This window comes from Aquila chrysaetos, chromosome 8 (assembly GCF_900496995.4).
Source record: "Aquila chrysaetos chrysaetos chromosome 8, bAquChr1.4, whole genome shotgun sequence".
In the NCBI taxonomy this organism is placed as follows: domain Eukaryota; kingdom Metazoa; phylum Chordata; class Aves; order Accipitriformes; family Accipitridae; genus Aquila; species Aquila chrysaetos.
Genome location: NC_044011.1, coordinates 29,879,352 through 29,892,294, shown reverse-complemented (window position 1 = coordinate 29,892,294; position 12,943 = coordinate 29,879,352). Strand labels below are relative to the sequence as shown.

The 12,943-nt window shown below is 38.3% G+C and overlaps 1 protein-coding gene across 3 annotated transcripts in view; it reads left to right on the top strand.

Annotated features, from left to right (window-relative positions):
* Positions 1-12,943, top strand: part of MACROD2 (mono-ADP ribosylhydrolase 2) — a 905,745-nt gene that overhangs the window by 824,324 nt on the left and 68,478 nt on the right. For all 3 annotated transcript variants that reach the window (XM_030021604.1, XM_030021603.1, XM_030021602.1), the window contains exon 10: positions 5,828-5,869. In XM_030021604.1, the coding sequence (XP_029877464.1) occupies positions 5,828-5,869 (42 nt within the window). The remainder of the gene's footprint in view (positions 1-5,827; positions 5,870-12,943) is intronic.

Genomic DNA, 12,943 nt, shown 5'->3' with positions numbered 1-12,943 from the left:
AAAACACACAATTTTGTGTGTGACTACTACATTAGCATACGTGTGGGTGAGAAATCCACTTTAGCACTTGTGCAAACAAAAGTCAGTTGTTATCAGTATTTTAGGGCAGGGAGGAAATAAGGAAGTTTTGCAATAGGTTCTTTTTTAAAAACTGATGTATATTTTCCCAAGGGTGCCTCATTCCTTTTGTGTAAGGTAGAAGCATCTGGGAAATAGAAATCCAAATACGATCCTGGCTATAAGCACCATTTCCTGTGCTGGAACAATGTTGTCCAGTTCAGTCTCAGTGGGAACGGCAGCTACCGCGTAGTCTTTATATGCAGCTGAGGCCCATATGGGTATATGTATTTTACAGCGGATTAAGTGATACGGTACATAAAAGAAGCCATCTATGTGGTGACAGAAAAACCAGTGCCTAACTTCTTAGGAGGTTGGTACTAAGGATTTCTATTTGATATGGCTTCAAAAGCTACAAACACATTTTACATTCAGTGAGACTCCGGTGTTGTGGGACTGGTGTAACTAAGCAACATGGGAAGAAAAACTGCACCAGTGCAGCAGCAAGGCCTGGATGTACAGAGTGTATCAGTGGAAGTTTCTTTATAATCAGACTGAAAAATTTGATTAAACTTGCTTAGTGTCAGGTGGAGGTTTATATAGTGCCTCTTTCTCTGTTTGCAGGATTGCATGATTAAAGGATACAAATGTTCAGAACCAAAAGAAGTCCTATTTCTTCTTCCAAAGCAGAAGAATGTGCTTTTTTGTTAAGGATCTTTTTGTTTTACCTTTTCCTTTTTTTCCTTCTTCCTCTTATGAGCACTGAGGATGAGGGAAAGCTTTATGGAAAATATAATTTTTTACAAGTAGATATGAAAAGAGTCAGGCCTGGGTTTAGTTGATCTCATCTGGCAGAGATTTCCAAATCTGCTTTTCCTCAAAGAAAATGTTCCCTTTTTCTGTGCTATTGGTCAGTCTCTTGTATTCTCCCAGTTGAGAACTGAGTTGGAGGGATCAAAACAACCAAAAGAGCTTGTGAGCTCCTAGGTTATTGCAAGCCTCATATGTACAGGGCTTCATCAAACCCTGGGGTGTTTCCGTGTGGTTTACTATGCTACCAAAATGTTGACTCTTTTAGATTGAGATGGACATAGAGCCTGTATACTATTGTGAAGCTCCTGTTGGGTAGCAGCAGTGGTTGTAAGCAATCAGAAAGAAGTGATTTTTCAGTTACTAAGGATTGAAAATAGACATGAGACACATGATTATAAAGCTCCCTAAGGATATTAAGATGATCATGTAGACAGATGGGTGAAGCTTTGGGACAAAGTTTTGGAAAGACAAGTGTGATAGAGAGAAATACGGAGTGACTGGTCTTTTCAGCTACTGGACCTGGTATTATCATGGTTTAGACAGTTTGCATGAGGCAGGTACCCTGTCCCACACTGCTGGCCGCTCAAGATTGGACATGAGAAGCTTTTTGTTTGAGCAAGCAGAGACTACCCCAAAATGGGATCCATTTTCCTCAATGTTGCGAGACTGTTGTGCCGCACATCCTCTGTTATTCTAGTGGAAACTGTACAGGCAGATCATGGAATACATGCTAGGCAAATGCTTGACAGCAGGAACTTTATCAGCTGGACCCCTATTTTTGTATAGCAAATAAGCGCAACAGGATGGCTGCAGCTGTCAGTGCTGAAAAGTTTTATATTTTTTTGGTTTCGGCTTTTTTTGAGGCATCAGCAGTATGATCACCAACTTGTCACTTCAGCCTCCTGTACAGCTCTGCCCATCTCATTGCTCTGTTTGCCAGTGCATGTGTATACAGGCTGCAGAGGGGAGTTTGGTCTGGTCCCACAGTGCCCTCCCAGCCCCTTCCCTGGTTACGCTTAGTACACGGAGCTGCACTTGCAAGGAGGAGCAGACTGAGACATGTGGGTTGCCTGGAAATAAGGAAACATCTGGAAATCAGGAAACAGCAGAAGGTGCTGAAAAAGGAACAAATTCTGAAGGATGAGACAAGGCAGCTGAGGAAAGGTTAGAGGAAGGCAGGGAGGAGCTAGGAGCCTGCAGTGCTGTTGGGGGAGTGCCGGCAGCCCGGGATGCAGGCCCTGAATGCAGATGAAACAGCAGCCTCCTGCAGCGTGGAGTTGGCTCTTGTGTAAGAGCTCTTCAATGCATGCACAGTTAAAAATAAAAGGTGTTTGTATAGCATTGACTCTCCGCGTGCTAACATGAGGAAGAATGCAAATAGAAGTGTGAGCAACAAGGAGGAGGCTGTTTAATGGCTTTGGGGATTAGCAGCGGTATTTAGAGCCTTTCACCTCTCTGTTCCTAACATAAATCTTAACACAGATTGATGGTTTTAGCCATCTGGTTTGTGTTTGCTTGTATGCAATGACTAGTGAGACAGAGAAAGAACCTGACCAGCAAGGCAAAGGAAAAAAGAAGAAGTATATAACAGAAGAAGGCATCCTCTTCTCCGGTGTCAGTAAGAGCAGGTATGGTGCAATTACTCTGTTTCACAGAGCTCGACAGGTAACAAGGGAGAGGGGAATGAAAGAGAAACAGGCATCACTTGGTACATGACCCTACCAGGGAGTCTATGACTTATACAAATGTGTATGCTCTGAGCAACTTGCTCCCAAATGTAAAGCTCTGTGATCTTTAGCGATATAGTTACCCCCGATAGCATGAGTGTTAGAGGGTGAGTTTCAATCATAAGTTGACTCTCAACTGTAAATTATTTTATACTTGACTGGTATATTATTTTATACTATACTGTTCTCCAATAGATCACCTGTCTAATACCTTAATTTTATATACTATAGCACAACTTATAAGCTGGAAAATTTTGCGCTCTGAACCATATGACACATTTTGGATTATATGGCTTCCTTGTATGCTAAGCCTTCTAAATACTGATGTGAGTTTTCTTGGGTGTGGGCTGACCCTTGGAGGAAGCCTCTGTTAGTTTTCCTCTCACTCCACGCTGCAAGGTCTGTCATTCCTTTTCCAGCAAGGTCATCTCGGTAGAGCTTCCCAAAACCCAGGGCTTTAATGGGGAAGCCATGTGAAAGGTCACTGTTCGGCTTCTCCAGCCAAAAGGGTAACCAAGAGTTGGTACATGCGTGCACACACTATAGCATGTTTTCCTAGTCAATTATTTTTCAACAGGTCTTGACTAAGGTTGAGAGTTACAGAGGACCTCACCTCCATTCTTTCAAATGGGGGAGTTTGGACGAGAAATGTTGATGGTACATCTTTAAGGAAATGTTTACTGGTGTCAAAGATTCACTCTTGGGTTCTGTGGTTTTACTCTATTTTGCTTTGGGATTGACTGTCTGTGGTGCATATTTCAAACCAAAGCAAAGCTCTAGAAGGCTTCCTCTATATGGGGTAAAAAAAATCTATAGGGAACATAAAAAATCCAAAATGTAGGTATTACAAGTCTGATTTATAGCAATCTTGGCGCTGATTTTGCTTTATATTAGGCATGTAGAGCTTCAGTAAAAAATATTTTTACTTGCTTTTACTTCTTCAGAACCAGTAACAAAGAAACTGCCTGTAATATCATTCTGCTGCGGGGAAAGTAAATGAATTTTGGATATAGATTTCTACAATACTGTTTTTTATCCCAAATAATTGGTTTTGGCATAGACCTCTGTCAACTAAGCATGGTGTTTATCACTTCAGCCAGCCACACCAAGGTCAGTGAAAGAGACCGATTTATATTTGACAGGGAAGCACTTCCACCAGATGCATTAATAGTGTGAGAGTAAGAATTATAGACACATGAAGTGGCTGGGGAGTGCTGTGTGCCAAAGGGAAACTCAGATTCAGATCTAGATTGGGGTAGAATTTTCAAAGGCTCCACAATGACCTAGAGAGCATGTCACCCAGTGGTTGGGAGACCAACTCCCATTTTCAGAAATGACGTAAGGACTTTACTGCCTTTCAGCAAGACTTAGGTTCCTTTTCCCAGAAAAAAATAGCCTTTAATTCACAATTAGTTCACAAAAGTGGTCTTTGCCTCTTCATAATTATATTGCATAATGACTTCACTACTTTTTAATAACATCAGATTTCTTTTCTGTGTCCATTATCACTAGCTTAGAAGCTATTCTGTTGCTTTGGGAATTTCATATTCCAAGTCACTTACAGAACTATAATTAAGAACTTCCGCAGAAGACTAGGTGATTATGTGTATGTTAAGATATTATATTCTGCTGATCTAGTGTCAAGTCTTAGATTAATTTGAAATTTTATCATGCTGGTTTCATTATAAACACTTCCATGGAAAGAACATGTTATTGAAAACTGAATAATTAATAATCTCTGTGTTAACCAAATGTTTTCTGAGTGGTTTGTTGAAAAATGTCAGGACTTCAGTTGAAAATCCTGGCTCCAAGTCAATGGCAGAATCTCTATTGGCTTTAACAAGATCTTTCATTTTCTTATCTCAAAAATTACTTGTCAAAGCTCCTTAAAGTTTCTGGATACAAATTTATATTTGTACAGTAGGTGTCCATGTGCCTTTTTGATCTCCAAAACAATTGTTTGCAGTATAAGGAGAAAGGAGGTAAATGAACAGTGACTTTTCAGTCCTAATCCTTTGGGCTAGACTAAAGCGCACTCGAGAGAAACCTGCTGTCGTTTAGTGGCTTCTGAAAGTCCTGCCCTCCAGATCATGTGTGAATGAGATGGAAGGAGGAGAAGGATGAATACAGATCCATCTACTGTAGATTCACAAGGATCCATTAAAATTCTCACACTCATGATTTTAATGCTTATGGCAAACATAGTTCCCAGTGGAGGCCTCTCTTATTAACCAATTGTTCTGTCCTCATGCTACTTAAAGTAAAGTTTCAGGCTCCAAATCTTGATGAAAGCAGAGCTTAATCCTCATGGTGTGTGTCACAGCATTTGGATCTCGGTGGAATTTATAGTGTAAAGATCTGACCCTGTAAATTAGGACCTAAATACTGCTGTTAGTTTCCATTACCATTGATCGTAATATTGCAAAACTCCCTTGGGTTCAAATGGTGGTCATAATATGCACAAGTTTGAAAGATGTTAAGCTTTAGACAGAAATTGTAGGCTTGCTACAGAATTTGCACATGCCCAAATCCATTTAAAAGGGTATAAATGTGGTCTATATGAATTAGGAACACAGCTGACATAAACTTCTGTGGTCAATGAGCTCTCCATTAGATGATTAAGGCTCTGGAACGTTGAATTACTGAGATGTTAACTAAGGCTAATAATTTTTTTTTTCCTCATCAAAACAACTTGCAGTAAGAAATTCCTTTGTTACTGAAATGCAACTTTTTGCAAAAGGAATCTGCTTTCTTCATGTATCATGTTAATAATTACAAGTGTTCAATTCTTGGCTAGCCCAAGTTTGGTCTTAAACCAAAGTCCTGTCTGGCAAATTTATAGTAACTTCTTTATGTGGTATGATTTCTGGATAACTAGTTCTCTTCTTAAGATAGCCAGTTGCTCCCAGGAAACAAAGCAAACTGAAACTTGACAAGTAAACCAAAAACTCTGCTAGAAAAGAGAATGCAATTTCATTTTATAAAAGTCATAATTTGCAGAATTCTGTAAATTATTTAGAATTTTATTCCCTGTCTTTATTCCTTGCATTTCCTGTATCTGGTAGTAACAGTCTAGTATCAAAACCTTCTTCTCCCATCCACCTCCAGATCTCACTGCAAAATGTCAAACGGGAGGAGGCAAACTAAGATATGGGCAATTTGAAACATGGAAACATTTTAGATGTTTCCTGGTATTCTTATTAATAATTTTATTTCTATTTTTTTGACAGATGATGCTAATGAAGAAGGGATTGAGCTGAGTGAAGAGACAGGTGAGTAAACAATATTTTATGCTGAAATATATCATTTCTCCAAAGCATCAACTGAACTGAAAGAATTCTTGAAACTAATTGGCTTGGTTGTGATAAGCAGTGCCGGTCATTTATTGCCAATGTTACCACAGTCATCTCTGGTTTTTAACATCACAGAGGGTAAACTATCCCTGATAATAAACAGTACATGGTAAGAATGACTGAAACTACCTTTTTAATGTCATCAACTGTTATGAGCCTCTGGGTGATACTCAGTTGCTTTTTATTAATAACTAGTTTGAACATGAATGGGAAATAATTAAAATTCTGCGGTCTCTTTGCCTGTAAAAAAGGTGTGAATACAGCAATTCTTGAGTCATTTGCAATTCTGATTCGTGGCCATGATTTGTTTGCAATGAAAATGGTAGCAAAACTCTTAAATACACTGAACTTGATTGGACAATATTTCAGAGGACTTTTTTCGTGGTCCTCCTAGTTTGCTGTTTAAAACAAGTGTCAATGTTCAGGGTTTGTGGATGTGGATAGACTTGAAATGGAAATGATGGATAGGTATAAAGGAAAGAAAGGCCTAAGGAACAAGAAAAGGAGAGGACAGAGGATTAGGTATCTCCCATGAGGACAAAAGCTTCCAGTCAGAAGACTTCTGCTAGTTTTCTGTAGAGATCTTTATCTACTTAATCTTCTTGATCAGGCTTTTTGTAACAGGCTTCCACCACAGCACCCTGTGTTACTTTCCCTGCTGACCTTCACCTAGAGGTTCTCAGTGGACATCTCCTGTTCCGTAAGAGACCTCCTTTTCTGTGCAGCGTAGCTCCCCCTACTCTTCCTCTCTGCCTCTCCTTCCTAACCAGCTAGTATCCATCCGTGACAGTGCACCAGGCATGTGTCCTGTCCCCCAGGTCTCTGTGACCCTGATCCCATCATAGCCTGGTGACTGCAGAAACTTCCAGTTCTTCTCTTTACGAAAAGATACGGGATCAGAAAGGAGAGCCACATGGAGGAAGGCAGATATATACCAGCCAGAAAACAGAGGTAAAAGCTTTTGAAGCAGTATCTTGGCTGCTTAAATTGGCAAGATTGTCCTAAAGACAAATGGATTGTGATGATTTATGCAACCAGTTAATTAGCTTAGAAATTAGAAATACTCGAAGAATGGTGTATATGGATAGATGTGAAAACATGGATATACACAGATAGATATGTGTTACGCTGATGGATTAGCACATTCTTTTATGGCTGTTCTGGCCTGTTGATTTTATTACATATAATTATAATTACTTTTTGGTGTCAAGATTACTGGATAGGAACTTTTACAAATTTTAATACAATTAGTGTGATTGATATAGTTGTACATACATACATACATACATAAAAGTAGAAAAATAAAGACCGTTATTATACAACAAACATTTGCTGAAGATTATCCTACTGTTGAATTTGCAGTATTAATCTAAAATATCCAATTTCATTTTTTACAGTTATCATAGCATGTATACTTTTATAAGCCAAATTATTTTGCATTTTTTATCTTGTTGCTTTTATGGACATTATGCAAATTACATTGGTTTGGGGTTTTTTAAGCATTTTAAATTACAATTAAAAGGAAGTACATTTCCACTTAATAGCTGGTCTCTTCTTTCTTGCCTTGTATCCTTCACAGTTTCATTAATTTAGGTGAAGCTACATAGCTGCTCTGGAAGTTATCACTGAATTAAGTCATTTGAGGAAGGTATTTCCCTACCTGTCTGTTTCTTTGTGCATACGACATAGATGAGATCATAGCTTCCCTCACAGGTTTGCCTGTAGGGTGCTATGAGCTTCAACAGCACGTACTTGGTTATTTCTTTATCACTTGGAGATATTCTGGGAGTCAGTGATTGGTTGTCAGCAGTCAATACCTACATGGCTAAAGAGAAGTATCTTGTATATCTGCTCCAGTAGTGGGGCAGATATACAAAAGTTATGCCCTTTTGACCTATTTGTGTATGGCCTTTTTAATGATTGTAGGATGCATTTGCAGGAACTATAAATACATACATAATTTCTGTATTGAGGGGAGTTTTCATTTTTATACTCAGATTTTTATCAGTTTGAAGGATATATGCTTTTTACTGTTCTAAGGGAAAAATAGAGTAGGAACTTCTAGTCACCACTTCAAGATATTAATCAAATAATCATTCTTCGTTCCGCTTGACTTCATGGGTCGTGACTCCAGCAGATGGAGTCAGCAGTTGGCACCAATATTGATGACCCTGGTTTTTTGAGCTGTCCATATCCAATCTGCTTTGGGGTTATTTCTCCAATTCCTATGCTTCGGCGGGGGAAGAGAAAAAAAAAAAAGTTGGATTCCTGGAGACCACATGTTGCAGACTACACACATGTGTAGGACCTTTGGCAGAGATTCAAATATTCTGAATTTCACCTAAATTCCTGTGCCTCCAACTTTGTATTGCTAGGTGTTTCTGAGGGCCAATATCAAACAAAGAGAAAACACGAAGTACAGGGACACAAATGAGATGTAGACTCATTGTATCTGTACCAGTTTTTGTTTGAAGAATGTAGTAGAATGAGGTGGAGGTTACAGAAACGGTCCTAATTTAAACCTGGTGGCAAGAGTTAGAGGAAAAAAAAACCTGATCCTGGTCTGGTGTCAGCTGAAGTCAGTGGGAATATGTCCATTGACTTCAGTGCACACCAGACTAGGCCTTGGGAACAGCTAGAGAATTAGCTGGGAGTAAGGAATAACAGATGACCAAATGTATGTATTATTGAGTGATGGATACATTATGAAAGTAATCTGTCTTGTGTTTCTACCACCCTGAAGTGCAAATATCTCATTACACTCAGAAAGGCCTTTCTTTCTATGATTTCTCTTCAAAATAAATAAGGGAATATCTTAATTACATCTGCCAGATAATATCCATTAATTTCTACATTAATACTATAAAATCAACAAGCATGAATGATCATTTTAGCGAGTTAATCACATAACGACACTGTGTATATTGAATGTACTAGAATAAGAAAAACATCTAAAAATGAAAATAACCTAGTCTTATTAAATATACACACTCAAGACCAGCCTTTTAATGGTGTTAACTCACGGGTTTTTAACCCCTCAGTTTGTTATTTTGGATGCTGTATCTTGTAGCAGCTGCTGACTTAACGGCACCATTTAATTCAAAGTGCTTTGATGTTATCATATGTCATTCAGTTTGCTGTTGGAATGGCTTGAGTCAAAAGGGCAGATATAGTAATAGCAGGTACGGACCTGTGCAGTTCTATATCTCAGCTTTCCTTTATGAATGATTTCCTACATAAGCAAAGACAAGGACCAGATGATGTAATAGTCTTGTCTACCTTTATTTTAACGTCAGTGATTTAACACTGCAGAGTCATGATGCTTAATGTTTTAAGCTCCATTAAGGGAAGATTATTCTAAACTTTAACTTCTGAAGGACTTTGCTTTTATATCCATAGATTCACATATCCATGCACAGAAGCATGCAAAATAAGCCCTAATACGGCCATAACTGTGTGTGCAATTGCAATGATTGCATGTGGAAATTACAGAAGCATGTGCTATTATGAGAAGCATGGTCCAGATTCCTACACAATAGTACCGCATTATTAGGCACTGACATAAGTTAATTCTCTTACCATTAAAAAACCCAAACCAAACCCCCCACACAGAAAAGAGTTTCAGTTCTGAATCTGTATTCTGCATCAACCTGTTCAGCTTCACTCTCCATCAGGTACCAAAACCTTTTGACCTCACGTGTATGAAACTTGCCACACTACTGTCTCTTATTTCCCATCTAATAGTTGTTTGTAATAAATGCCCTGCTGGTTATCCTGTTTCTGTCCTCAGCATCCTAATTAACCACCTATTCATTACTTCAGAAGCTACAGCCATCCCAGAATGGCAGGACAAAGGATCTCGTTCACAGTAACAAGGGAAGCCCTATTATAATCAATGCTGTATAAGTACAGAATTTCTTTGTATGTTCCACTGTGTGCGCGCTCTGATACTTTTTTTGGATGGAGACTTTCTCTTTTTTTCTGAGGTGAAAATAGCAATTACTTGTAACCAGGGAGATTTGGAAGTTGTGAGGGATTTGGGGAATACCTTACTTGGAGACAGACTGTGAGATTTAAGTGGCTCGTTGACCCTCTGAATTAGCCTATAAAGAAGAATTCTTTCTCCTGGTGTTAGACCTCAGAAACGTTTTTGCACAGATGATCAAGTTTAGAAAAGCTTTTAATACGATCAGTTCAGACACCAGTCTAGGTGTGCTGTTTTTAAACCGAAATTTGCAGGCAAAACTTCTGTAATATTTGGCTAACTGTTCTGAAAGACATATGTACTGTTGGATAGCAGAAAGGGTTAAGAGTTGTATTTTGACCATAATAAAAAGACATTATTTTGAAGCCTGTACAAATCCCTTTCTGTCTCTGGAATGAGAGAAATCTGCTAAAAAGCAGTGAAATTGTGATTGAAATCTTGTTCTCCTGGGACAGTGCCTCTACATCCTTTTGTGAGCATTTTAAGGTTCTCTATGGAGTGCAAAAAGATCATTTATTTTGAGATAGTAACAGTCCTGACTTCTCTGAATGTAAGCCTCCTCCCTCTCCATCTTTGTGCTGTCAATTAAGGTGTTGGTTATATTATCTAATGTATTCAGATACTCCTGAAAGACCTGGCTGGACATTTGCACTTAAACTTGATTGACGTTTGACTTGTGGGACTGGAGGAAGCCTCACAGATTGGTTAGATGGTAAAATTCATCACTAGAGGGGTGAGTGTTGATTGAAACACTCCTATTGATTCAGTCCCCTGATGTGAATCATTGTCAACCAAAAAAGGGAATGTAGCAGGTAGTTCAGAGTGGCATTAGAACCAAAGCAGCCATACGTTGATATGGTCCACTAAAAATATTCAAGTTATTTTTTAAAAGAATGGGAGAATGTTGGCAGGAATCAATCCTTAAGAGCCTGGTTATTTTCAGGATCTCTCTTTTGTATTGAAGTTCTTGTTGAACTCTATCACCATTGCTCCTGAGTAACCCCTTTAAAAGGATGATAAAGTGTGTCTTTATTTGGCAGGTTTTGCCTTTATTTTTCCCCACAGTATTTCTTGTGGTTACTCCTACATTCTCACCACTCCAGAAATAAATTAATCTTAGCACTTGAAAACTAATTTGTTTTCCTCAAAATATTGTATTTTAATTTCAAATTCAGATGAACGTGATACGCGACATGTCTTATGTTAAGTACTGTTGGGAAAGGTCTACCTCCTGATACTAAGCCAAACCTGAAAGTATGTTCTGCTTTGCAGTAACTAGCTTTATTTACTGATATCTAAGGGCCCTTCATGGTCTGAACTGTGTGGAATTCTATAATGAAGCAGAAATTCCATTCTAGAAGAAATTTTTAAGAACAATATTCAGTTTGGCTTTTTTGGGTAATGCTCATTACTTAAAATTAAGAAAGTGAGATGGAATTTAATCACTCACAGATCTCCATTTTGGAATTTTTGTTGACATTTTAAGCTGTTGCTTCACATAAATCCCTGCCAGCTTCCCAATCCATGGCTCTTCTATTTTTTGGACATTAAGTACAGTAGAATAACCAGTTTCCCAGGAGGGCAGGTAGAGAACGTTTCTGAGTTTCCTGGGCTCCGTGCAAAGCCAATGATTGACTCCTTTTTTTTTTCTCTTGAACAAACACAGTATTCCCCTTGACTGTGCAAGTTCCCTTTCCACATCCTCGCTTACTTCTTTCACACCTTCCTGTTTGGAAACTTTCAGCATTTGGTTGCTAGATATCTTCTACCCTTCCACAACTATGTATAAAAGGCTAGTATCTACAGCTCTTAGCAGAGCTGAGTTCTTTATGAGAACTGGGCATCTGATCACTGAGAGCTGTTTAAAAATCCACTGACATACAGAATAGATGATTGTGTGGGGTGTGTATGACAGCAGAAGAGACGGGAATTTTCAGAACACTTAAGCAATTCATAATACACATGTAGATAGTTTTTTTCCCAGTTGCTAATTAGCTAATCTGTTTGAGGTAATACTATGATTCTTATTTTCTCACAGCACAGCAATAGGGGTAAATCAAGCAAGGTCATATGTCTTCCTAAATGTCCTGGTTACAAGTGGCCAAGGTTTCTTTCCAGCATGCACAAAAGTATGTTTTCTTTAGGCTTCTCCTTCACCCAAGCCCTCAGTTGGCCACAGGTAATCAGGAGGTTTGACAGAAATTCAAATGACAGAAAGTCATTTTCCCGTTGTGGTTGAATAGATTCAATAGGTGCAATGAATTGAGTTTTAATCGTCTGCCACTCTCTGCTTTTGTGGTTAAGCAACAGTGTTTGAAGAATGTTTTAATTAGTGAACCTGCTTGCATTAAATGTCTTAATTTACAAATACCTTTTATGATTAGTTCCCAGCTTGGCCTCCGTTTTGTGCTAACAGGCTTTCTGTGCTACCAGTTTTGTGCTATCATAGCAAACAGTAATTTCATCCTTTAGGTTAAGGTGACAGGATATTTTTAAAATGTTGTAGCAAAAGTACATAATTTTAAAAGTTTAACTAACTGGTATTAAACACTGTGAACTTCAGTCCCAACAAATAAGGGAGATCTTAAACTTAACAGGCCTCAGTTACTGTTTTTACTTTGGAGGTTTTCCTTTTCCTCCATCATCCTGTTGCTCTCTAGCTAAAAGGTTGGAATGGATTTTTTCAACCAGAACATTTCTATCTCGTAAAGCTTTCATTTTCTTAACTTTACTTTGCTATCAGACTTGCTTCCCTACCTTTCATTTCATTACTAATTTCAGTCAATATTCATTTGTTACTGTGTTACAACATTGAATGGAGAATTGAGCTGAGAGGGAAAAATCATTTCATTCAGATTATTTCTCCACAGTTCCATAATGCAGTATAATATATATTATGTTAAAAACTACAAATTAAAGCATTATTAAATTTTTTATTTCTGAAGAGATTAAAAGCTTCTGATGTACGTTGTTTTAGTATGAGCTGTCTTCACTGCTGTCATGTAAAA